Genomic DNA, 25,115 nt, shown 5'->3' with positions numbered 1-25,115 from the left:
TAGACCTCTGTTTACTACCTCAGGTCTGTCAAGTACTCTCAACAGTAAAGATATTTTTTAAATGCCATGTTAAATTATTATTATTTTCCTCTGTACTTGTTACATAGACCCCTAAGGAGCCAATGCATGAATTAAAGTGAGTCATTTAAAACCATGAAATTGTTTACATGTTTTATTTGTATGTTTGTGTATTTACCTTGGGACAGATTTCTAACAACACTTTTTATCTTATTTTTGGAGGGGTCTGTAATCTAAAATAAGATTAATAATCCTTGCTCCCCAAATTTATTTTTATAGCCTCAAAATTAGGTTAACAAACAGCCCATATTGCAATCATTTTTCTTTACTTCGTGGTGAATTGCTTCTGATATGCTCTTAACTGTGTATTATTTATTATAGATTTGACCAGGAAGATGTGAAAAACATGGGACTTTTTCAGAAGTGGGCTGTCATTCCCATCCTGGGACTAGTAGAGACCTCTCTGTATGACAACACGCTCTTGCATAATACTCTCCTACTTCTCCTCCAAATACTAAATTGTTGTTCGAAGGTAGCAGATATGTTGTTGGATAATGGCCTTCTCTACGTGCTGTGTAATACAGTAGCAGCCCTGAACGGATTAGAAAACAAGTAAGTTTCAAATCATTATTTAAAGCTACATCTAATGAATACTTTGGAAAGGGAAAACTTTAGTAATAGGTTATATTAAAGTATCTGATTTTTCATAATACTTTCAAAGAACTTCTTTCCCGCAAAACTGATTAAATCAAGTTAGATTAAATTTGGAGGGTACATATTTTCCATCATTTTCAACAAAGTTTGGTTAAAAGACGGTATTTATATGACCTTTTAGGTGTCTAGAACCTGAAGACAAGTTGAATGAATTTAACTGTCTTCAAATACAGGGTGGGGCAAATGTAGGTTTACATTTGTTCATACGGAAAAACAATAATTAATAGTAATAGAATAAACTGTGTGTTTCACATTCGCAAAACTATTTCCCAAGCTTCCACTATAGTCTTGTAAAAATTATTATGCCATGAGGAATAGGAACTTGGGGATTAGAGAGAGACAGTCACTAGAGGCTCACACAGCTGGTAAATAGCAGAGCACTTGAGACTGTATATGTCTCACTTCAAAAGCCTTTGTTTTGAATCACATGCTATTCCTTTATGTCCACAGCCACAAATTAATTTCTAATTGTCACAGGATATTGGCAAATGGCTGCTCACCAAATTGATTAACTTTGAGAAGCATGTTAGGAGTTTATTGGAGTGTTATAACTTTGATGTTTGCATTTATGATGTACAGTATGATGTTTTATTAGCATAATGTTAAAATATAAATCTCCAGAAGCACCATCTTACTGCCTGTTCAAGCAGTAAGTATTATCTCTGTTTCTGCAGAGAAGGTGGAGCATATCCTGGTTGGTGATTCTCTAGGCCAGCGATTTTCAACCACTGCACCACAAGAATTATTAACACGTGAAACACCTGACTGTTTAGTTAGGGGCTCTGACCTCTTTTTCCTTAGATTGTCAAATAAAAAAATGACAACAGCCAACACAACAGCAGCCATCTGGTGTGACTGATTCAAAATTATACATGTGTGGGGGTTTTTGGTCAGATGGGCAAAAAATATATTTTTTGGTGTGCTGCAGAATTTTAGTAATTTATGTGTAACGAGATGATAAAGGTTGAAAATCAGTGCTCTCAGCCAAGTAGTTTCTGTGAGTACAACAGGCACTCCTTGTACTCAGCTCAGTTTAGTTTTTATTGGGCAACTATTCTATTTAGGATCTATATGCTAAGCATGTGAGAAATAAAAAGAATACAAAATGTTACATTTCCTCAAAACACTTAGTTTTGATTACAGTGCAAAGCATGAAATTGGCAGAACTCGGAAAGAGTGCCTGCAGGCTTCTTCTGAAAGTAGTTTTTTTAAAAAATAAATTGTATTTGCCTGGCCAGGCATGGCTCAGTGGTTTGAGCATTGACCTAGAATCCAGGAGATCACGGTTCCATTCCCAGTCAGGGCACGTGCCCAGGTTGCGGGCTTGATCCCCAGTCGGGGGTGTGCAGGAGGCAGCTGATCAATGACTCTCTCATCATTGATGTTTCAACTCTCTCTCTCCCTCTCCCTTCCTCTCTCTGAAATCAATAAAGATCTATTTTAAAAATAAATAAATAAAAATTAAAAATTAAATAAATTGTACTTCCTGAATGTCCCTAATATGCTACTTTATTAATTGGCCCAAAACAATTGCCATTTCTAAGTCTTGTTTGATTTGGGTAAGTATTTATGCTTAATATAACATACTAAGGTAGATTCTCAAGGTTAAAAGTTGAGGGACAGAAATAAAATTCATATGTATTAGGTATTTACAAGTGATTAATGTATGTTCAAATCTCTTATCTCTTTGAATCCTTAAAATAACTATAATCTGTCTAAGTGAGTTTCAGAGGTTGATTAACATATTCAAATTCACCTTCTCTGAGAAGTCTTCTCAAAATGTTCCTATTCATACCCACAAAATCCCCACCTTTAGTGTGGGCTAGACACCTGCCTATATGTTCCTGTAGTAGCTTGTGTTAACCTCTGTCATTAACACCACCATTTACATTTTACCTCTACTTGTCTGGTTCTCTGCAAGACAATCAGCTTTCTGACAAGAGTCGGTGTGTGTCTTCTTATACCTGTCTCCATGCTTCCTGCCACCAAGCAGGCACAAATAAGCGGTGAATGAATGCAGGCTGGTAGAATGAGAACTTCAGCCAGGCCTTAAATTCTTCTTCTCTCCCTTTAGCATTCCTTCGCATGAATACCGATTGCTCGCTTGTGACATACAGCAGATTCTCATAGCCGTTACAATTCATGCCTGCAGCTCCTCGGGCTCACAGTATTTTAGAGTTATCGAAGACCTTATTGTACTGCTTGGATATCTTCAAAACAGCAAAAACAAGAGGACACAAAGTAAGATTTCATTTTTACAGAGTTTGGGGGGAGTTGGATAGTAGCCAAAAGTGTTATTTGAAACCTAATATTTTTCTTCTTGGAAACTGTTTTGCTGAAAGTTTATACTTAATTTTGTGATGATGTCTATCACCTTTAAAAAGAAGCCTTTTTTTTTTTAAATATGTCTTTATTGATTTCAAAGAGAGGAAGGGAGAAGGAGAGAGATAGAAATATTAATGATAAGAGAGTCACTGATCAGCTGCCTCCTGCATGCTCCCTACTGGGGATCAAGCCCACAACCCAGGCATGTGCCCTGACCAGGAATCGAACCATGATCTCCTGGATCATAGGTCAATGCTCAAACCGCTGAGCCACGCTGGCCGGGCAAAAGAAGCCTTTCTAAGTGGTAAAAATTTTAAAAAAGTGGTGCCTCCATGTAATTAGTAGCTGGCAACATATTAAAAGAAGTTACTGATTCTCCTTACCAAGTAGAATTAAAAGGCTTATGTTGAACAATAATGCCCTCTAGTTTTCTTTAATGGCAAATATTAAAGCAAATATGAAACAGAAAAATGTGAGAATTTCTGGGTAAACTTATACATATTAAAAATCTTGTTCCTTAAAACAATTATATAAAGTGAAATAAATTTGTGGTCATTTATAGTGACCATTTGGAAATTTGCTTTAAAATTGCCTTTAAAGACAGTTAAAAATGTTTACTACCATCAAGAACCCATGTTGATTTAAAATTTTTAATTTATTGTAATGAAACATAATTTACAGTTTAGGTAGCGCATGAATATAAAAGTCAGAGTTGACAGCACACAACTTGTAAACATTCCGTGCCTGCTGTTTTTAGGCATGGCTGCTGCCCTGCAGCTCAGAGTTCTCCAGGCTGCCATGGAGTTCATCAGGACCACCACACACCATGGCTCTGAGAGCCTCCCAGACCCCTCCCCGCCCCCTTCTGCTCCCCATCACCCACTGTTCCCGAAGCGAAGGAGCATTGCTGGTGAGTACTGAGACAGCAATTCAATAATTATGAGCTGTGGGGAGCTAGGCTTTCCTGTATTCTGATACCACTCACACTTTTAAATATTATTAGTTTAAAAACTTAAGCTGTAAAGTTTGAGAAAGTTTTCCTCCCAGAAGAAGCTACCCTCTGCTTTCTTCTCCGTGCTGTTCTCTTAAGTTAATTGTCTTAAGTTAGTTATCTCTTGAGCACCCACCATGTGCTAAGCACTGTGTTAAATGTAATGATACAGTGATTTAGAAAACAGCCACAGAGTCTGTCCTTGCAGAGGTTATAAAATAGTAGAGAAATGTAGGGATAGGAATGAGACCTGATTTATATCAGGAGGTAGGGAAATGTGTGAGGAGGTGAGACTTAATGGACGTAAAACATAGAAAGGGTTAGCAAGGGAGAAGGTCAGAGGACGGTGTCACAGGCAGAGTGGTTGGCTCACGTAAGGATCTGAGGCAGGAGACAGCAAAGTTTGCTCGGGGAAGTGGGAGAAAGCTGCTGGCTGGAGTTGGTGCTGGGTGAGGGGCGAGGGTGAGGCCGCCGGCTGGCGAGGGCCAGCATGCATGTGGTCACAGCACCATGCCGCAGGGTTCAGGCTTCATCCTAACAGGAAGTTCAAAGCAGGTGAAGCAGGTGGCAGGGCATGCTCACATTTTCATTGAGGACCACAGTGGCTCCTGTGTGGACAGGGGGATAGGGGAGAGCAGGAGAGGGTGCGGGGGTCCAGGCAGGAGGTGATGTGGCTGGAAGCACGTGACATCAAGGTTTGCTGTAAATTAGTACAAAGCATCAAATGATAAGTATTAACATTGTTAGACTTCCTTATTTTTCTACAGAATCCACTATGAACTTTATACATGTAATCCAGAAAGATAGCATAAAACACCTCTCCATAGATGGTACACACACATGTATGTACACATGTATGTTTGTATACAGGACATGTATGTATGCATACATATATCTCCAAGCAGATCACTTGGGAAATTGTTTGAAGTTTAATCACCTTTGCAGTCTTAGGGCTTTTCAATGCAAGTCTTCTGCATGTGTTACACTCCTCCACTGTATTCAGTGCTCAGCCAGACTTTAAAACCAGGTGACAGACTCATCTGTAGATAAAACTGTTAAATATGCATTGTCTTGCAGTAGTATGTTTAGATTATGCTGAATAAAAGCTTATGTAAAAAAACATAAACACCCACACTGCCCTCTACAGCCTTCCTTAATCGAATAGCTCAGCAGTCTCTCCTCTGGAGAGAGCTGCCTTCTCGCTGTAACTCTTGTCCTGGGTAGAACTCCATTTATACCAAGTTGGGCAATAATGTTCAGTTTCCTGTGCCAGATGCCAACTTCTGGAGCTGCCTTCCTTTGCAGGACTCCTGTGAAGTCAGCGACTGCTTAGACGGAGCTCACCTCTGTTGGTGTAGGAAAGTGTCCTTCACTGCTTCCCTCCTGGATGTCTCCCTCTGCCTTTATCCCTAGGGCTCTGGAGGAGGTTCCCATGCTCTGGGTCTGCGCCAGGACGTGGCCCTCTGGCCGTTTTCTGTTTGCTCTGCAATTTCTCTAACACCGTCCTCTGTCTCTGCAGATACTAGCATTTTTACCACCTTCAGCCTCAGAGCCCCATGTACCTCCAAGTTTGTTTTTGTTTATTATTTGTTTGAGTCATTTTAAACTAGATAATGGACCTTTAGTCCTTTCTCTAAGACACTTTGTTTTTCTGACTTTTCTAGCCTCCTATCCTGGGTTTACATTTTGCACTCTGTCAGTGCATTTCCAGTGAACCATGTGAAGCTTCCAACCTACAAATCTAATCTCTGTCAAAGACCTTAGAAGTCAGGAGGTCCAGCCTCCTCATTTTTCAGACCCCCTGAGGTCTAAATCAGGCTGCTGAACAACAACCCTACACTCCTCCTTTTGTGTCCCACACTGGCCTCATCACTCACGCTACACTCCTCCCTGTGTCCTACACCAGCTGCATCAGTCACAATAGGTCTGTCATATCTCTAGGATCTATCTCTTCAGATCTCTCCCAAGAATTTTTCCTGTTTTAAATACGACCTTAATTAAAATATATCTAAATCCAGTCACAAAATGCCACTTTGCATGTGTTAAGTCATTGCTATTAATTCCTTCCATGCTGTTTTACATGTGTACTTGGGAAAGACTGTGTTCTTTGTGTTCACTGTTAATGAAAAGTCATTGTCAGAAGTATATTGGTGCCCTGGCTAGTGGGCTCAGTGGTAAGAGCATTGCCCCTCGCACATGGAGAGTCTCAGGTTCGATTCCTGGTCAAGAGCTTGTGCCTCAGTTGCAGGTTTGATCCCTGTCTCAGGTTGGGGCACGTGCAGGAGGCAACCAATCAGTGTGTCTCTCACATTGATATTTCTTTCTCTCTCTGCCCTTCCCTCCCACTCTTTCCAAAAATCAATGGAAAAAATATCCTTGGGTGGGGATCAACAAAACAACAAAAGAGTATATTGGCTTCATACACTGTGGGTGAGAAGGACCCTGCACTGAAGCCCCTGCTCTGGGCAGTGTGGTGCCAAAGCACCACGTCCACTTGTTCCTGCTGCGAAAGTAACTCAGGGATTTGACATTGTTTCCACCTTGTGGGTGGCAGCCTGTCCCTGAAAAGATGTGAAACAAGCTCTCACTAGTGTGGGGTGGCTTTTATCTAAACAGACTCATTTGGCATTTATTGAAATATGTGCTGAGGCACCACCAGCCCCACCACCACCCCTGCACCTGCAGCAGGACTTGTGGGGACCAGCAGCTCAGCTTCTGTTAGGGCCGCACCACGTTCTTCGATGGGAGATTTGCTAAGCCTGGGAATGAGGACCTGCCGGGTCAGGGCCAGAGTCCCACAGCAGGAGCTTCATCAGGTCTCCATGCTCAGTTCTCACTCTCAGGAGTCAGATGCTGCTTTACTGCCTGATTAGTCTTGTTAGTCTGACTCACCTGCACCGTTGTTCTGCTCAGCAACCCCTATAAGAGCAAGGCACCGGTTCCTGCCTCTGTGGGTTTCTTGGTGTAGAGATAAGAGGATGTGTGAATTTTGCCACAGAGGTAGGCTACTCTACCTTCCATTTGTAAACTGACTTCTATTTCTAATCACATATTACAGACATCTTTCCATTTAGGGATATATGTAAAGAATAATATACAATATTCATGTTTAACGAATGCATAATAATCTGATCTGTTATATTGATTTTTCCTGATCATCTTTCCTAACCTTTATTAATAAACAAAGGTGTATAGTTTTACTTTTCTCTTTTTGCTATTATAAACAGGGTGGCAATGCACATTCTTTTATATGTATTTTTTTCACTGCTTATCAATATGAAAGCTTTACACATCACCTTGGTTCATGAATGTGGAGGTAAGTAAGCATTAGGGTGTCATTTAAAGTGCTACACATATATTTAAACTCATAAATAAATATATATGTGTGTGTATATATATATATATGTTGTATGAATTTCTTTTATATTTCAACCACTAATAACAATACTAGCTATTAACAACTTTTGATTCTTTGTATGAAACAGGCATTGTGATTTATGACCACTATTTTATTTAATCCACAGAACAACCCTCCTTATCCATTCTTCCAACCACCAACCATATTTACTGAGCATCAGCCATGTACCAGTTATCATTTTATCTGCTCTCATGGAACTTATAGTTTACTGGAGAAAATGGCCAATAGGCCTGTAAACAAGTATATTTAATATAATGCTGGATAGTGACAAATGTCTGTCTGTGGGATAGGCTCTATTTTACTTTCTAACCCATGTCTTACATATGGGGAAACTGAGGCTTAGGAAAAAGTGCACTTAGGGCTTCAGCAGCTCAGGTAGCTTCGCAGCATGAGAGCCAAAGTCCCCACCTTTGTCAGCATGAGAGCTGAAGTCCCCACCTTTGTCAGCATGAGAGCTGAAGTCCCCACCTTTGTCAGCATGAGAGCTGAAGCCATTCCCCCTTTGTCAAGCACATATCTGTACAGAAGCCATAGCATTTCCTGCCCAGTGTATGGCTGGACCTCTGAATTGCCATTGTCAGCTGTTATACAGGTGAAAGCTGTCAGAGAAGTGGGGATTAGGTAGGAAGAATCTGCTTAAATTAAGGACAAAGTCTAACAATATTGTTCTTGAATATATCACAGATATGAATTTTTTCTTTTTATTTGCTTGTTTTTTTGTCTCAAAGGTGACTCTACCCACCAAAATACATTAACAGGTTAAAAATACTAATTACCTAAAATAGTGGACAATCTAAAATGCCATTAAGATATTTAAATATCTTGCAGGATAAGTCATTAAAAGTTATCATATTTTAGTCATATGTAAATAATGTTTATAGAGGCTATTTATGGAAATTGATATATGTTTTCATAATCTAAAACAAAGGTTCAGTTCCAACGAAGGGTTCTGCTCTTCCTCACCTACCAAGACGCCATTTTCGTTCCTATGGTCAACTTCCGATGCCCTTCTCCTCCAGTGCGCTCAGTCAAGACTCCTCCCCCCCACTTTCTCCCGGATCCGCTCCCTGTGTGGTACTGCTCGGAGCAGGTGCAGTAACGGTGCTGAATGCCAGGCCTCCCTATGCAATCTGAGGAAACATTTCTCAGGAAATGCTTTTGCAGGATTGAATTCCAAGTGATGCATATGCAGCAAATCATTCAACAGCCAATCACTGGAATGATACTCACCCTTCTGATCTCTTCACCTTCATTTGAATGATTTCTGCTATGTCACTATATACACTTGCAAAACCACTTTATAAAATTCAGCAGTGGCAGTTATCCAGAAATAGTAATGTTCTTACTAAAACACAGTGTGCTTTAAAAATCTACTGATTATTTTAGAATGCAAGGAAATGCAACAGTATTTGAAAATATTTTGTCAAAACTTTCTGAACTTCTTATATGTACCTTCTAATTCTCAGAGTTTTCAGGAAACTCAGATCTTGCCCAGTGATAGCCATCCTCCTAAGCTGGTCACCAGCGTCTGTGCTCTTACTCAGGATTTTGAAATCAGTACTGTTGCACTTCCTCAAAGAGGGAGAAACGTCACTTTCTCCTAATCTTTCTCTCTCCTTTGTGTAAGTTAATTGTGTGTTAAATAAGGTTCTTCTCCTGCTCTGATGATCAAAAAGCTGCAGCAAAAATTGTTTCCTTGACCTCGTTAACTCTGACATTTGATGTTTTAATTGATACATTTGAAGGTCCTCGGAAGTGCCCCGTGGCTCACACTGACTCCCTCCTGATGAGGATGCGCTCGGTGGCCAGTGACGAGCTTCACGTGATGATGCAGCGGAGGATGAGCCAGGAGAGCCCCGCCCAGGCGAGCGAGGCGGAGCTTGCGCAGCGGCTGCAGAGGCTCACCATTCTGGCCGTCAACAGGATTATCTACCAAGGTGGGACTGGAGAACAAATGTCCTTGCTCAGATTTTGAGCTAAAAGGAAATAGTTTAAGAGGAAACCGAATAGGTTTCCATACTATTAGAAGAATTTATTTGGAAATAATAGTCTTGAATAGAAGTCCATATTTCAATGTGTTAGGTGCTGGCCTAGATTGACTTTTTAAACTTTGAGATACAGTAGTCCCCCCTTGTCCATGGGAATGTGTTCCAAGACTGCCCCTCTACTCCCGTGGATGCCTGAAACCATGGGTAGTACTGAATCCCTCTATGTACTATGTTTTTTTCTTTACATACATATCTTTTCACTTAAGGTAGCACTTTCCAGCTTCTCTTTGGCAGAGCCGGGTTGCCAGCATCAGTACTCTTGAGCTTTAGTGCCCTGATTAAGTAAAGTAAGGGCGACTTGACCACAGCACTGTGATACCATGACATTCAATCTTGTAATCAAGACAGCTCCTGACTGGCAGGCGGGCGCATCTGCCATGTGGATGCGCTGGGCAAAGGGATGATTCACACCCCAGGAGGGACAGTGGGAGATTGCAGCACAGCACTCGGAACAGCATGCTTTTTAAAACTTACGAGTTGCTTATTTCTGGGATTGTCCATTTAATATTCCCAGACCTCAGTTGATGATGGGTAACTGAAACTGTGGAAAGTGAAACCATGGATAAGGGGGGACATTGATAATCATAGATTCACATGTAGTTGTTGAGAAATACTACAGAGATCTCGTGTGCCCCTTATCTGCTTTCCCCCAGTGGATCATGCAGAACACAAGGATCCCTTGTGTTGCCTTTTTATAGTCACACCCGCTTTCTTCCCACCCCCACTCATTCCATAGTCTATGACAACCTCACATCTGTTCTTCATTCCTGTATTTTTATTTCAAAAATGTTATATAAATGGAATGGTACAGAATGTAGCCTTGGCTATTTTCACTCAGCATACTCTTCTAGAGTTGTACTGGTTGTTACCTTTTTTGTTTTTGCTGAGTAATGTTCTGTAGTATGGACATAGCACAGTTTGTTTAGCCATACACCTGTTGAGAGACCATCTGGGTTGTTTCCAGTTTGGGGCTTTTACAGATAAAGCTACTATAACACTTCTGTGCAGGTTTCTGTGTGAACAGAAGTCTTCATTTTCCTGGGATAAATGCCCAGGAGTGCAATTGTTGGGTTACGTGATAGGGTGTGTTTTCTTCTTGTTAGGAGACTGCCACACTTTTCCAGAGTGACTGTATAATTTTCTGTTTCTACCAGCAATGTATGAGTGGTTTTTTTTCCCACATCTTTACAAGTATTTGGAATTGTCACTTTTTAATTTTAGCCATTCTGATATGTATAGCGATATTGCATTATGGTTTCAGTTTTCATTTCTATAGTGGCTAATTTCTTTATTTATATATAAAATATATTTAGAGCAACCACTAAACAGCTATGAAAAGAAGTGCACCCAAAAGCACTATAAATAAGTAAAAATGGGATTCTAAAAATGTTCAAATAACCCCAAGAAGGCAGCAGGAAAAAACAGTAATTGTTAATCACTAAAATCAACAATACATCCCAAGATTTTTATAAAAAAACTTCTCTAATTTATATTTGAGACAGCTGTCCCTCAGGCTAAACTCTGGAATCGGACCTTTTTCTTAAAAAACAAAAATCTTTATTAATTTCAGAGAGAGGAAGGGAAAAGGAGAGAGAGATAAAAACATCAATGAAGAGTCATTGATTAGCTGCCTCCTGCATGCCTTCTACTGGGGACCAAGCCCACAACCCAGCATGTGCCTTGACCAGGAATCAAACCTCGATCTCCTGGATCTTAGGTTGATGCTCAACCTCTGAGCCACACTGGCTGGGCTGGAATTGAACCATTTTTATCCCATGTACAACCTTGAATGACACAGCACATGAGAGAAGCAGCTCTGCACGCCCATCTGATGTGAACATCGCATGGTCTCTATGTTTGATTTGTACAAGAACTTCATGGCTTTGATAATTCTGTAGTTGAATTCATTTCCATTAGTGAAATAAATCCTTTATTTAGAATTCATAGCTTATATATGTTTAAATTTCTACATTGTTTTGAGTGAGATCACTTTCTCTAGTATATTCTACAGTTGATACATCTACACATTCATGCTGTGACCACTGAATCAGTAATTACATGGACAGTTTTTACCAGCATCATTACACTTTTAATGGGTAGGTATCAGTGATTTCACTAATTTTTTACTCTTTTTTAAATTCAGAGTTTAATCGAGACATTGTTGACATTTTAAGAACTCCAGAAAATGCCACTCAAAGCAAGACCTCAGTTTCCCAGGCTGAAATTTCTGAAGAAAATATTCATCATGAACAGATTCCCGTTTTCAATCCACTTCAGAAAGAAATATTCACATACCTGGTAGAAGGATTCAAAGTATCTATTGTAAGTAAATTAATTAAATGGGGAATATTCATTCACCCAAGAGGAGTAGAGGGTTGTTGTTTTTTTACTTTATTTTTATTGTTGACATTATTACAAGTGTTCCCATTTCCCCTCCTTTGCCGACCTCCACCCAGCCCCCACTCACCCTTCCCTCCAGCCATCACCTCACAGTTGTCTTTGTCTATGGGTTATGCATATATGTTCTTTGGCTAATCTCTTCACCTTCTTTCATCCAGTCCCCACTCCCCTCCCTCCCCTCTGATAGCTGTCAGTCTGTTCCATGTATCCATGCCTCTGGTTCTGTTTGGTTCCTCAGTTTATTTTGTTCATTAGATTCCACAATAAGTGAGATCATGCTGTATTTGTCTTTCTCTGACAGGCCTATTTCACTTATCATAATAATCTCCAGGTCCCTCAATGCTGTTGCAAAGAATATGAGATCCTTCTTCTTTATAGCTGAATAGAATTCCACGGTGTAAATGTCCCACAGTTTTTTTATCCACTTATCTACTGATGGGCACTTGGGCTGTTTCCACATCTTAGGTATTGTAAATAATGCTTCAAAACATAGGGGTGCATATATTCTTTCTGATTGGTGTTTCCGAATTCTTAAGATATGTTCCCAGAAGTGGGATCACTGGGTCAAATGGCAGTTCCATTTTTAATTTTTTGAGGAAGCTTCATACTGTTTTCCACAGTGGCTGCTCCAGTCTGCATTCCCACCAACAGTGCACTAGGGTTCCCTTTTCTCCACATGCTCTCTAGCACTCATTGTTTCTTGATTTATTGATGGCAGCCATTCTGGCAGGTGTGAGGTGATATCTTACTGTGGTTTTAATTTGCCTCTCTCTGATGATTAGTGACATTGAGTATTTTTTCATGTCTCTTGGCCATCTGTATGTCCTCTTTGGAGAAGTGTCTATTCAGGTCCTTTGCCCATTTTTTAATTGAATTGTTTGTTTTCCTTTTGTTGAGTTGTATGAGTTCTTTATATATTTTGGAAATTAACCCCTTATCAGATGTATCATTGGCAAATATGTTCTCCCATATAGTGGGTCCCCTTTTCATATTGCTGATTATTTCTTTTGCTGTGCAGAAGCTTTTTATTTTGATATAGTCTCATTTGTTTATTTTCTCCTTTGTTTTCCTTGCCCTAGAAGATGTATCAGAAAACATATTGCTCCAAGAGATGTCTGAGATTTTGCTGCCTATGTTTTCTTCTAGGACTTTTATGGTTTCTCTACTTACATTTAAGTCTTTTATCCATTTTGAGTTTATTCTTGTGTATAGTGTAAGGTGATGGTCTAGTTTCATTTTTTTGAATGTATCTATCCAGTTTTCTCAGCACCAGAGAAATGGAATAAGACAAAAGAAACTGTCTTATTCCATTGTATGCTCTTGCCACCTCTGTCAAATATCAATTAGCCATAAAGACGTGGGTTGAGTTCTGGGTTCTCTGTTCTGTTCCATTGATCTATATCTCTGGTTTATGCCAGTACTAGGCTGTTTTGATTACTATGGCCTTATGGTATAGTTTGATATCAGGTATGGTGATACCTCCAACTTTAACTGTCATTATTCATAGATGGCATGATTGTACCTAGAAAACGCTAATGACTCCACCAAAAAACTACTAGATCTAATAAAGGAATTTGGCAAAGTAGCAGGATACAAAATTAATATTCGGAAATTGGTGGCATTTTAAAAAAATATATGTATCTTTATTGATTTCAGAGAGGAAGGGAGAGAGAGAGACATAGAAACATCAATGATGAGAGAATCGTCATTGATTGGTTGCCTCCTGCATGCCCCTGACTGGGGATCGAGCCCGCAACCCAGGTATGTGCCCTGACCGAGATTCGAACCTTGATCTCCTGGATCCTAGGTCGATGCTCAACCACTGAGTCATGCCTGGCCAAGCAATTGGTGGCATTTTAATACATCAATAATGAACTATCAGAAAGAGAAACTAAGATAGCAGTCCCATTTACATTTGCAACAAATAAAAGTAAGTTACCTAGGAATAAATTTAACCAAGGAGATAAGAGACCTGTACTTGGAAAACTATAGGACATTGAAGAAAGAAATAGAGGAAGATACAAACAAATGGAAGCATATACCATGTTCATGGATTGGAAGAATTAGCATCATTAAAATGTCCATACTACCCAAAGCAATCTATAGATTCAACACAATTCCTATTAAATACCATTGGCATATTGCACAGATCTAGAACAAATATTCCAAAAATTTATATGGAACCAAAAAAGACCCTGAATAGCTGAAGCAATCTTGAGAAAGAAGAACTAAATAGGAGTAGAGGTTTTATGTTTGTATTTTATGTTTTCAAAATCATATTTCTACTCTTTCACAGAGTTTTCTAAAACTAAGACAACTTGAATTTTTAATAATGGAATAATTATTTGCTAAGTCACCTGTTGCAAAAGGACTCACTTCATTCATGCACAGTTTTAAATCTGGGCCCCAAAAGGCATTTTCTAATATTGTAATTTACTAAGAGCAGCATTGGAAAGAATCCGGCTTTACCAAGTTCTATGAGAGTTTAAATTAATAACTGGTTTTTAAAGTACTTTTTGTACCTACTCACTCTTGAATGATTATTATGATTTATTGTAAAGTTTGGATCTTGGCTTAAACATACTCAACTCCTTCAAGATTATATAGAGAATACAGGCAAGTGTCAGGCTTCATTTATCATTGACTCACTTGGGTTTCTGTGAGTCACTTACAGTTGACCACAGGGACCAATGGGTCAGTGCACTCCATAGATACCAAAGGCCATTCTAATTCCAGCAGAACTCTGAAGTCACGACTCTGCCTGTCTCTAAATCTAAAGCGGATTTGGTGTCTGAGGTTCCACTTAGAACTGAGTCATTCGGTTCACACAGGGCCCTCAGGACCAGGAGTGATTGGAGAGCAATTTCCAAACCTCAGAGTTAACTCTGAAATGTACTGATTTCAGTTTTAGACCAGATACAGATCTGATCAGGATTGGGCTAGCCTCAGTGGGCCCGCAGTTGGAAGGGTTTCTTCGGTTATTTGTTAGGGAATACAGGTGGTCAATTTATATGCAGGTCTTACTTTTGACTATTATACTCAATATTTTAGTACTAATTCAAGTCTTTATTATGAATCCTTTCTCTTTTGTATTGCAAAATCAGTGTGGCCTTATTTACCATGGTTCTTTGATGGTTTTTATAGCTTTTTAAGTGGTTTACGACTTTAGCTTCTTCATCCATCTCTCCTTTTTTTAATTGTAGTAAAATATATGTAACATAAAATTTACCATTTTAATCATTTTTAAGGGTGCAATTCAGTGGTGTTAAGTACATTCATATTGTTGTGTGACCATCACCACCACCATCTCCAGAACCTTTCATCTTCCCAGACTGCACCTCTGTGCTGATTAAACACTAACTCCCATTACCCTCTCTGCCAACCTCTATAACCACTATTCTGCTTTCTGTGTCTATGAATTTGACTTTCTAGATACTTCATGTAAGTTATTATAATTCAGTATTTCATGCAATATTAGTCCTTTTGTGTTTGGCTCATTTCACTCTGCATAATGTTTTCTAGTTCATCCATGTTGAAGCATTTATCAGTACTTCATTTCTTCTAAAGTCTAAGTAACATCCCATTCTATGTATAGATCATACTTTATCTGTTCACCCATCAATGCACATTTAAACACCATTTATGTGGATATATATGTCTTTCTAATTTAGACTATCTTTAAAAATCTAGAATAGATCATGTTCCATGATCATCTTTGTTGAGGTTAGTATATTATTACTTAAAAAGTCTGATCCTAATTCATTTCTGTTTTGGTTTAAGGGTTCAAATAAAACCAGTGGTTCCAAGCAGCAGTGGATGAAGATTGTATGGTCTTGTAAGGAAACCTTCCGAATGCAGTTGGGGAGACTGCTTACGCATATTTTGTCACCAGCCCACCCTTCACAAGAGAGAAAGCAAATTTTTGAAATAGTTCATGAACCAAATCATCAGGAAATACTACGAGACTGTCTTAGTCCATCCTTGCAAGTAAGTATCTCAGTATTTCATATGTAAAAACTATCAGTGAAACATCAAATTGTACAAAACAAGAACTGAAATTAAACTTTATTTTTATGCCAAATAGTATAAATATAGTTTTCTTACCAAATGTTACCTGAGGTCTTTCTTCAGATGCTCTACACCAGTCTCAGTTTCACGTGTTTATTTCCCATTCTTTTCCAGTGCCTAAGCTAAGGCCTGTGTATAGTTCTTACAAGATCTTTCATAGCTTGTTACTAAGTCTTAAAGTATTTTTGTTAAGAAGTGTTTGGAGCATTATATTATTGATGAAACATCTATACTGAATAGCTCACAGGGGATAATAGTACTTAGAGGCCATAAATCCAGGGACTAGGTACATTCATTTCTATTAGGTTATTCTTTCTTCTCAGCCTTTTTAGTGGGAGAAGCTGGGAAATATTTATCTTTTTAGGAAAACAAATAAATTCATACTGATACTTCACTTTTTCTTGGGTTGTATATTTGAATTTCTTTTTATTAAGGTTGATCATCTTGATTCCTGATGACATTAGCATACTACTCTGCTTCCTTTTTCTGTATCTGTTTGGAACATTTTCTGAGTAAGATGACCAGCCTCGTCACTGGAGACAGGCCCCTGAATGCAGTTGGAGGTTTCTGGCAGTTATTTTTGTTCTTCGAATAACACTGTGGATATACCATGAAAACACTGCATTTGTAAAAGCATCTAAAATAATTTCCTCTGCTTGGTTATGCCACCAACTTCAACTCACTAGTTAGGGGATTTTTTTCCTATTTGTTTTCTGTTTTAGCGATTCCATTGGGTTTTCTTTATTTAATTTCATGTTTAATTATGTAAAATGTCTACGGGGATTCAAAATCAAAATTGTGAAAATAGTACATTCTGAGCGCCATTGGTTGTCTCTCTGGACCCTTCCCTCATTCTTCCCCTTTCCCACAGGTAACGATCTTTATTTGGGTTTTACTTCTTTTGAACATGTAAGCACATCTGTACACACATACACACACACACACACACACACATGTATTATTGCCCCCACTTTTCAACAGAAAGAAAGATAACGAATTCTACACACTCTTCTGCACTTCCTTCCTTCAGGTGACACGCCATCCTAGAGCTCTTTCCACAGCAGTGTACAGAGATCCTCTCGTACCTATTACTGTCGCCTGAAGCCAAATCCATCTGTAATTGGCCTGATTTTAAAGCCCCAGGTCTCTTCTTCGGCAGCTTGAGTCTGGTTAACTCCAGTGTGCAGCCCCGCCTCTTTCCAACAGTGTTGCCTCTGTGCTGTACCCTCTTCACAGCCTGTGTGTTCCTGCCAACAGGCTGCTTTACTCCTGTCCTCACAGCCTGAACCACCTTTCCTCCCCTCCTGTGTCTGTCCACCTGCCCTTCCATCCATCCATTCATCCACGTTCCCAGCTCACTGTACCACCTTTAAAACCTCCCTCCCTTTCTCTAGCCCACTCAGAACTCTTTCTTCTTAGAAACCTTAATGGAAAACTGTATTTTTACACATTTTAGCATTTTAATATTTTCTTAGGATTTGTGTTTAATACATTCAGTTCCTTAAATTAGTCTTTTGAGAGCTGAAAACAAGCCTTTTTTAAAAAAAAAATCTTTTTTGATTTCAGAGAAGGGGAGAGGGAGAGTCATCATTGATCGGCTACCTCCTGCACACCCTCGACTGGGATTGAGCCCCCAACTCAGGCATGTGCCCTGACCCGGAATCCACGATCTCCTGGGTCCAAGGTCAATGCTCAGCCACTGAGCCACACCCAGCTGGGCCAGACTTTTTTTTTGCCTTGATCCCCAATTACAGCTTTTCGAGTCCCAGGAACTACAGTCATTAAACGATGGTTCTGAGAATGTTAAAATGAGTTGTTAGAAACAACTTTAGTATCTAAGCAAATCATCTGTTATGTGGATGTTCAGAGTGAATAAAAACATTTCTGATAGTTTTTTAAGATGATTTTAGAATGTCATTGAATACTAAACAGAAATATTTTTGGAGTTGTAATAAGAACCTTGCCTTTAAGACACATATGTGAAAATATTCCAGTCATTTGCCATTTCTCTGTATTTTCCAACTCTTCAAGCCTTTTACTTGCAGAGCATCTGCTCTGTTTCCTCTCTCGGTCTGGTAGCAGCTGTCTCCTGACTCATTTAAAATGTTGCGTGCATCAAAACGAGCTTTGCTGTTTCCACCATGCATATGTTCATCTTATGCTTCTAGGAAATGACATGATGTGATTCAGCATGTTAATGTAAATATCACCCAAAATGTAATAGTTGCCAAGTCCATTTGTTGACATTTAATATTCTTCACAGTTTAAAATGTCATAAAACCAGTGCAGTCGGGCATGGCTCAGTGGTTGAGTGTCAACCTAGGATCCAGGCGATCAGGGTTCAATTCCCAGTCAGGGCACATGCCCGGGTTGCGGGCTCGATCCTCAGTCGGGGACATGCAGGAGGCAGCTGATCAATGACTCTCTCATCATTGATGTTTCTCTCTCTGTCCCTCTCCTTTCCTCTCTCTGAAATCAATAAAGATATATTTAAAGAAAAAAGTCATAAAGCCAAATGCAGTGATATTTGTATTAATGCAAATTCTTAAAAAGTAAAATTGCTCATGTTTAACTTGTTGGCATAATTAATGCCTAAATAATACATAGTGTACACATCACGATCAGGTGTAACTTCTAGAGTATGGAAGGACCACCTAAAAAATCATGAGTCAAAGCTTGGTGTAGGTTCACGCTGTGAAGGACAATTGTCATTGCCTTAAGTAGCAACACCCTAATTTTAGTTATAGGGTCTGTTCATAAAAGATTGACCCAAACCAACCCTTCTTGGACATTAACTGCGGAGGTCTCACTGGTTTTCGAGTTCTCTTGGGGAGTAGTGAATGCTTATAAGCTCATCCAGGGATAGCTTTTTGTTCTAGAATTTTCACCAACATCTACCTAGCAGAAGTTGGAGGAGAAAGAATGCATAAGCAAAACTCCCTCATCTCAAGGTTTAAAGGGAAGTTCCTCTTCTGGTTAAGTTTTGCTCTGAGGAGAACTAGGAATGATTTTCCTTATCCCGAGCTTATTTCCTGCATTTCTGCAGCTAATCCTCTCCAGAGCCCTTTCCTCCAAAGCCTGCTTGCTGGCGTTTCTTTTCCTTCTTTTCCTCCCTCCCTCCCTGCTTCCCTGCCTCCCTCCTTCTCTCCCTCCCTGCTGCCCTTCCTCCCTCCCTGCCTCCCTGCCTCCCTTCCTTCCTCCCTGCCTGCCTCCTGCCCCGCCTCCCTCCTTTTTACTCTCTTTTTTTTTTTACCTTTTACAATGAAAATTTTCAAACCTACTAAGAAAAATACAATATAATGAGTACCCTATAACCATCACATAGATTTAACAGTTGTTAACATTTTTATCATATTGGCTTCATTTTTTCTTTTTCTGAAACATTTTAAAGCAGATCATAGAAATCATGACATTTTTCAAGACCTTTTTCTTATATAACCATAACAACATTATGCTTAACAAAATTAGCAGACTCCCCAGTGTCATCATATATCCAATACAGAATCACATTTTTTCAGTTGTCCTCAAGATGTCTTTTTTTAGCTTATTTTTTCAAACCAGAGCTAAGCAAATAAATCTAGCAATATAATTTAATTTAAATACTGTTAAATAATTTAAAGGTAAGAAATAAAAATTCTTTATGACTGAAAAAAAATTTCTTACTTTGTTTTAAAGCATGGAGCCAAGTTAGTTTTGTATTTGTCAGAGCTGATACATAATCACCAAGATGAATTGACTCAGGAAGAACTAGACACAGCAGAACTGCTTATGAATGCCTTAAAGTTGTGTGGCCACAAGTGCATCCCTCCCAGTGCAGCCACAAAGGCAGAGCTTCTTCAAATGATCAAAGAGGTGAGTCGGTGAAACATAGAAACAATTTTCTTAGAAGATCCCATTGACTATAATGAAAGAATGATTGAAGGCTTGGTTTTTATTATAGAGTGTCATTGGTGATGAATTTGAAATACTTTTTTTCTGGCCCTAGCCAGTTTTCTAAGTGGTTAGAGCATCAGCCCAAGTACTGAAGGGTCCCGGGTTCAATTCCATCCAAGGGCAGGTACCTCAGTTCCAGCCTCAATTCCTGCCTGGTCTGGCATGTGGCGGAGGCAACCAATTGATGTGTCTCTCTCACATCAATGTCTCTCCCCCCCCCCCACTTTCTCTGAAAGCAATGGGAAAAATTTTTTTTTTTAAATGGAAATACTCTTTTTCTGTATATTGCTTTTTTACCATGGGAGAACAAACAGGCTTGTTTAAGGAATATTTTATCCTTCACAGCAGATTTCCACATTTACAAGCAAGTTGAAACCCAGCCTTGAGTTGTGGGTTCTTTACCAAGGAAGCAAAACGAGGCAGCACGCACCTGCGCAGGCCCAGCGGCTCCGGCAGCTCTGCCGCACTCTCCTGCCCCAGCCCTGGCCCAGGCTGTGTGGAAACAAAGGGCGATTACAGCATTGTTTCAGTGGTTGATGTGTTTTAATGTTCTGGTCTCCCGGGCACAATATTTTTCCTCCATTAACTTGGTTTTACAATTAGTTTATTGGGCTCTGAGCCAATGTTAAATAATAAGTTTTATATAATACAATATTATCTAAATCTTTTAGGAACAAAAGAAATACGAGACTGAAGAAGATGCGAATAAAGCCACCTGGCAAAAAACAGTTAAAAACAACCAGCAAAGGTGGGATTGCATGCATCGTGAGTCACGTCTTCTAGGGATCTGTTAGATTTCACGTGTACTTTCAGTTTTAAACGGTCACATTTTGATACACATGTAATATGGACAATCTTGTTTGTTTAGTCTCTTTCAGCGTCTTGACTCAAAATCAAAGGATATATCTAAAATAGCAGCAGATATCACCCAGGCAGTGTCTCTCTCCCAAGGAATTGAGAGGAAAAAGGTGATCCAGCACATCAGAGGGATGTACAAAGTTGACCTGAGCGCCAGCCGACACTGGCAGGAGCTTAGTCAACAGCTGACCCATGATAGGTAAGCGAAAGGGAGGGCATTCAGGTCGTCTTGCATAAATATTTGCATGTCCACGCTAAATGCTAGTTTCATCCCACAACAAAGACTCGTAACATTATTTCATTCATTTAAATTTTTTTAATCATTTGTTATTTATTTCATCTTGAAGAATAATCCTATGAGGGTATTTATTTTTCAATCTTGGGGGGAATAAAAGTAGAGAAAGGCATTAGCTCTTCCAGACAGTAAAATCTATACGTATTGGCTTTAATTTAAAGTATGATCTTCCTGCCCTGACCAGGTGACTCAGGTGGTTGGAGTGTCGGTCGTTCCACAGACCAAAGGTGTGGGGTTGGTTCCTGGTCAGTGTGCATACCCAGGTCGTGTCTTCCAGTCTCAGTTGGGCAAGCACAGGAAGCAACCAATTGATGTTTCCCTCTCACATTAATGCTTCTCTCTCTTTCTCCCTTCCTCTCTCTCTAAAATCAATAAAAACATATCCTCAGGTGAGGATTAAAAATAATATTAAAATAAAATATCTCTGCAAAAGAATAGAGAAATCACTGAATAAGGAGAGTTGGGAAGCAGATTTTTTTCTAACTAAGGATTTAATAATATAATTTAAAAGAAGCTTCACAAATAGTGAAGAGGGAAATGAAAGTATAATTCTGTAAATTTGGTAACTTATTAGATTATTTTAAGTTTATTTTTCAGTTACAGTTGACATTCAGTATATTAGTTTCAGGTGTACAACATAGTGATTAGATATTTACATAACCTACAAAGTGATTCCTGCGTAAGTCTCGTACCCACCTGGCACCACGCGTAGTTACTGCGGTATCATTGACTGTGTTCCCTGTGCTGAGCTTACATCCCCGTGAGTGTTCTGTAACTGCCGTATTTCTTAATCCCTTTCATCTTTTTGGCTCACCCCCCCATCTGGCAACTATCAGTTTGTTCTCTATATTTATGAGTTTCTCTTTTGTTTTTTAGATTCCACATATAAGTGAAATTATACAGTATTCGTCTTTGTCTGACTTCTTTCACTTAGCATAATACCTCTAGGTTCATCCATGTTGCAAATGGCAATATTTCATCTTCTCTTATGGCTGAGTAATATTCTATTGTATATATGTACCACATCTTCTTTATTCATTTGTCTATCGATGGACACATCGGTGGCTATTGTATATAATGCTGCAATGAATATATGGGTTCATCTCTCTTTTCGAGTTAGTGTATTGGATTCTTCAGATAAATCCCCAGATGTGGCATTGCTGGGTCATAAGGTAGTTCTGTTTTTAATTTTTTGAGGAACCTCCATACTATTTTCCATAGAAGCTGTACCAACTTAGAATCCCACCAACAGTGCATGGAGGTTCCCTTCTCTCCTCTTCCTGAAAATACTTGGTGTTTGTTGGTTTATTGATGATAGCCATTCTGACAGGTGTGAGGCTATATCTCACTTTGGTTTTGATTTGCCTCTCCCTGGTGATTAGTGATGTTGAGCATCTTTCCATGTGCCGACCATAAGATAAATGATTAGCATGTCTTTGGGGTGCTAAAACATACTAAGTGTTATACTCTAAAGCAGGGGTGGGGAACCTTTTTTCTGCCAAGGACCATTTGGATATTTATAACATCATTCACAGGCCATACAAAATTATCAACTTAAAAATTAGCTATGGGGCTCGGCCGGTAGTGTCTCAGCGGTTTAGAGTTGACCTAGGATCCGGGCAATCAAGATTCGATTCCCAGTCAGGGCACATGCCTGGGTTGCGGGCTAGGCAGCCGATCAATGACTTTCTCATCATTGATGTTTCTATCTCTCTCTCCCTCTCCTTTCCTCTCTCTGAAATCAATAAAGATATATTTTTTTAAAAAATTAGCTATGGGAAAAGTTCCTAGATTTATTGAATTTTGAGTCCTGCCTACGGTTGCCTTGGCAGGCCAGACCAAATTATTTCTCAGGCCATATACCGTCCACAGGCCAGACGTTCCCCAACCCTGCTTTAAAGCAAATTCCAGGTGAATGAAAGAACTTTAAAGTAGAAGAAAATATATAAGGTAGGAGAAAAGAGGGTATTTATCAACTCTTTGATGGACAGATAACTTTTTAAGATCAAATATATTAGAAGAAACTACAAAGAAAAAATGAATGGATTTGAACTTTGTTTCCAGTGTAATTGGCAACTATGACAACAACAACAAAACGTGAACACTTATTTTCAGCAAATGTATCAGTTAAATTTTTATCATTTTAAAAATTCATAATGATTTGAAAGTAAAATATTAAGATCCCAAAAGTTTGAATGAGCGAAAGAGATGAATGTACTCTTCCCATGAGACAGAGTTAATAAGCAGATGGTAAGAGATTCAGTATTGCTAGAGGCTAACTTGGTTTTATAAAACCTTTAGATACCATATTTTACCTTCTATGTTACAAAAAAGAATTTTAGGTGCTACTCTCCATGAAATGTGTCTTAGTCCTTGGTCAGATGGTTGGTGATTTTTGTACACTTTGACATGATATGTCAGGACCCACAAACGTTATTTCTAGCTCCGATTAGCCTGTTTAGGGATTCTGTCCTAAGGGAAATATTCAGAATATGGAAAGGCAATAAACATAGAGTGTTTGTCTTTTGCATTATTTATACTAGTGAATGAATTGGAAACAATTATATAATAATAATAATAATAATAATAGTTAAATAACATTATTATGCATCTACTCAATGCAGTATTAGCCGTTTAAACTGATGATAGTTAAAATTATAATGTGTTCAGTGAAAGAAGGCAGGATATAGAACTTTGTGTACATAATAAGTATAACTGTGATTTTTAAAATGAAAGAAAATTACCACTGCCAGTATTTTGGTATGTTTAGGGTAGTAGAATTAAGGGTAATTTTTTTCTCTTATTTCTAAAAATATATTTAATATGATCCTACTATTTTCTTTCATTTAAAATACTAATTTATTTTAAGATCTTTTAAGAAATGTGATTTATACTATAAGAATGAACTAATTTTGTTTGTTACATTAGATAGTAGGCAAAATGGGATATGTAAAAAATTAATTTGGAAAATGGATTTTTCTCTTTAGTTAACCACGTTAAGCCCCTGTGTTGCTAAAGCACTCAGAGTGGTCGTCCACGTCCTTTAAAGATTTTAACAGGTGCAGGAAGCTGGTCCTGCTTGCAGGCGGGACCTGGGAGACGACGAGACTTTTTTTTCATGTTGTTCTTGGGTACGGTGCATCTGTATTCCTAACCTAATTGTATAAATAGTTAGGGGTTCTCCTTTTTCTTTTTTAACTGAATAGTTCAGTTTTGTATTTATTCAATTATATAGTGAGTTTGTAAAGCTACAGGCACTTCAGATTGCCACTTACAACACTGTTTTCTCTTGACTTGCAGAGCAGTCTGGTATGACCCCATGTACTACCCAACTTCCTGGCAGCTGGACCCAACAGAAGGGCCCAATCGAGAGAGGAGGCGTTTACAGAGATGTTACTTAACTATTCCAAACAAGTACCTCCTTAGGGATAGACAGAAACCAGAAGGTAGTAGTGGCTTCTTGACTCGACATATTATAGAGCAGATAACGGCGGTCATTCGGTAAAGATAACATGTGCTCTCTCCTCAGCAGATGTGGTTAGACCACCACTCTCTTACCTCTTTGAAGACAAAACTCACTCTTCTTTCTCCTCTACTGTAAAAGACAAAGCTGCAAGTGAGTCGATAAGGTAACTTTGAATCCATAAGATGTTTACTCTTGTTGAAGGAATTAAAGGTTTTTACAGTGTGTTGTGGTACTTTACTATTTATTTTAGTGCTGTGGTTTTAGGAAAGGTCTTAAACGTGGCTCAAGAGAGGACAAGGCTGAATGGCCAGAATCCAGAATGAAAAGACTCCTTCATAGGAAGGAGTCATTGGACTGCGATCACAGTGCTCTTGCCCTTGTTTGCACAGATGTCTCTGTATTTAAGGGTCCTAGCAACTCTGAACTAGACAGCACTGCTGCGGCATCACCAGACAATACGTGCAGCAATAAAGGTTCAAATTCTGGGCCCGCTCTTACTGGCTTTCTCATCTTTGTAAGTCACTTACCTCTCTGTCAGGTTCCTTGTCTGTTGTTACACGAGGAAGATGGCCACACCCAGC

At 39.0% G+C, this 25,115-nt stretch overlaps 1 protein-coding gene across 1 annotated transcript in view; it reads left to right on the top strand.

Moving 5' to 3' along the window:
* Positions 1 to 25,115, top strand: part of LYST (lysosomal trafficking regulator) — a 162,893-nt gene that overhangs the window by 92,539 nt on the left and 45,239 nt on the right. The window contains exons 26-36 of the mRNA XM_081124037.1: positions 400 to 630; positions 2,807 to 2,973; positions 3,815 to 3,967; positions 9,212 to 9,403; positions 11,658 to 11,836; positions 15,695 to 15,901; positions 19,658 to 19,834; positions 20,587 to 20,663; positions 20,784 to 20,972; positions 24,369 to 24,514; positions 24,598 to 24,697. Of these exons, the coding sequence (XP_080980163.1) occupies positions 400 to 630; positions 2,807 to 2,973; positions 3,815 to 3,967; positions 9,212 to 9,403; positions 11,658 to 11,836; positions 15,695 to 15,901; positions 19,658 to 19,834; positions 20,587 to 20,663; positions 20,784 to 20,972; positions 24,369 to 24,514; positions 24,598 to 24,697 (1,818 nt within the window). The remainder of the gene's footprint in view (positions 1 to 399; positions 631 to 2,806; positions 2,974 to 3,814; positions 3,968 to 9,211; positions 9,404 to 11,657; positions 11,837 to 15,694; positions 15,902 to 19,657; positions 19,835 to 20,586; positions 20,664 to 20,783; positions 20,973 to 24,368; positions 24,515 to 24,597; positions 24,698 to 25,115) is intronic.

The sequence above is a fragment of the Miniopterus schreibersii genome (genome assembly GCF_964146895.1).
Source record: "Miniopterus schreibersii genome assembly, chromosome: 21".
Classification (NCBI taxonomy): Eukaryota; Metazoa; Chordata; class Mammalia; order Chiroptera; family Miniopteridae; genus Miniopterus; species Miniopterus schreibersii.
This window is presented reverse-complemented; position numbering and strand designations above follow the sequence as displayed.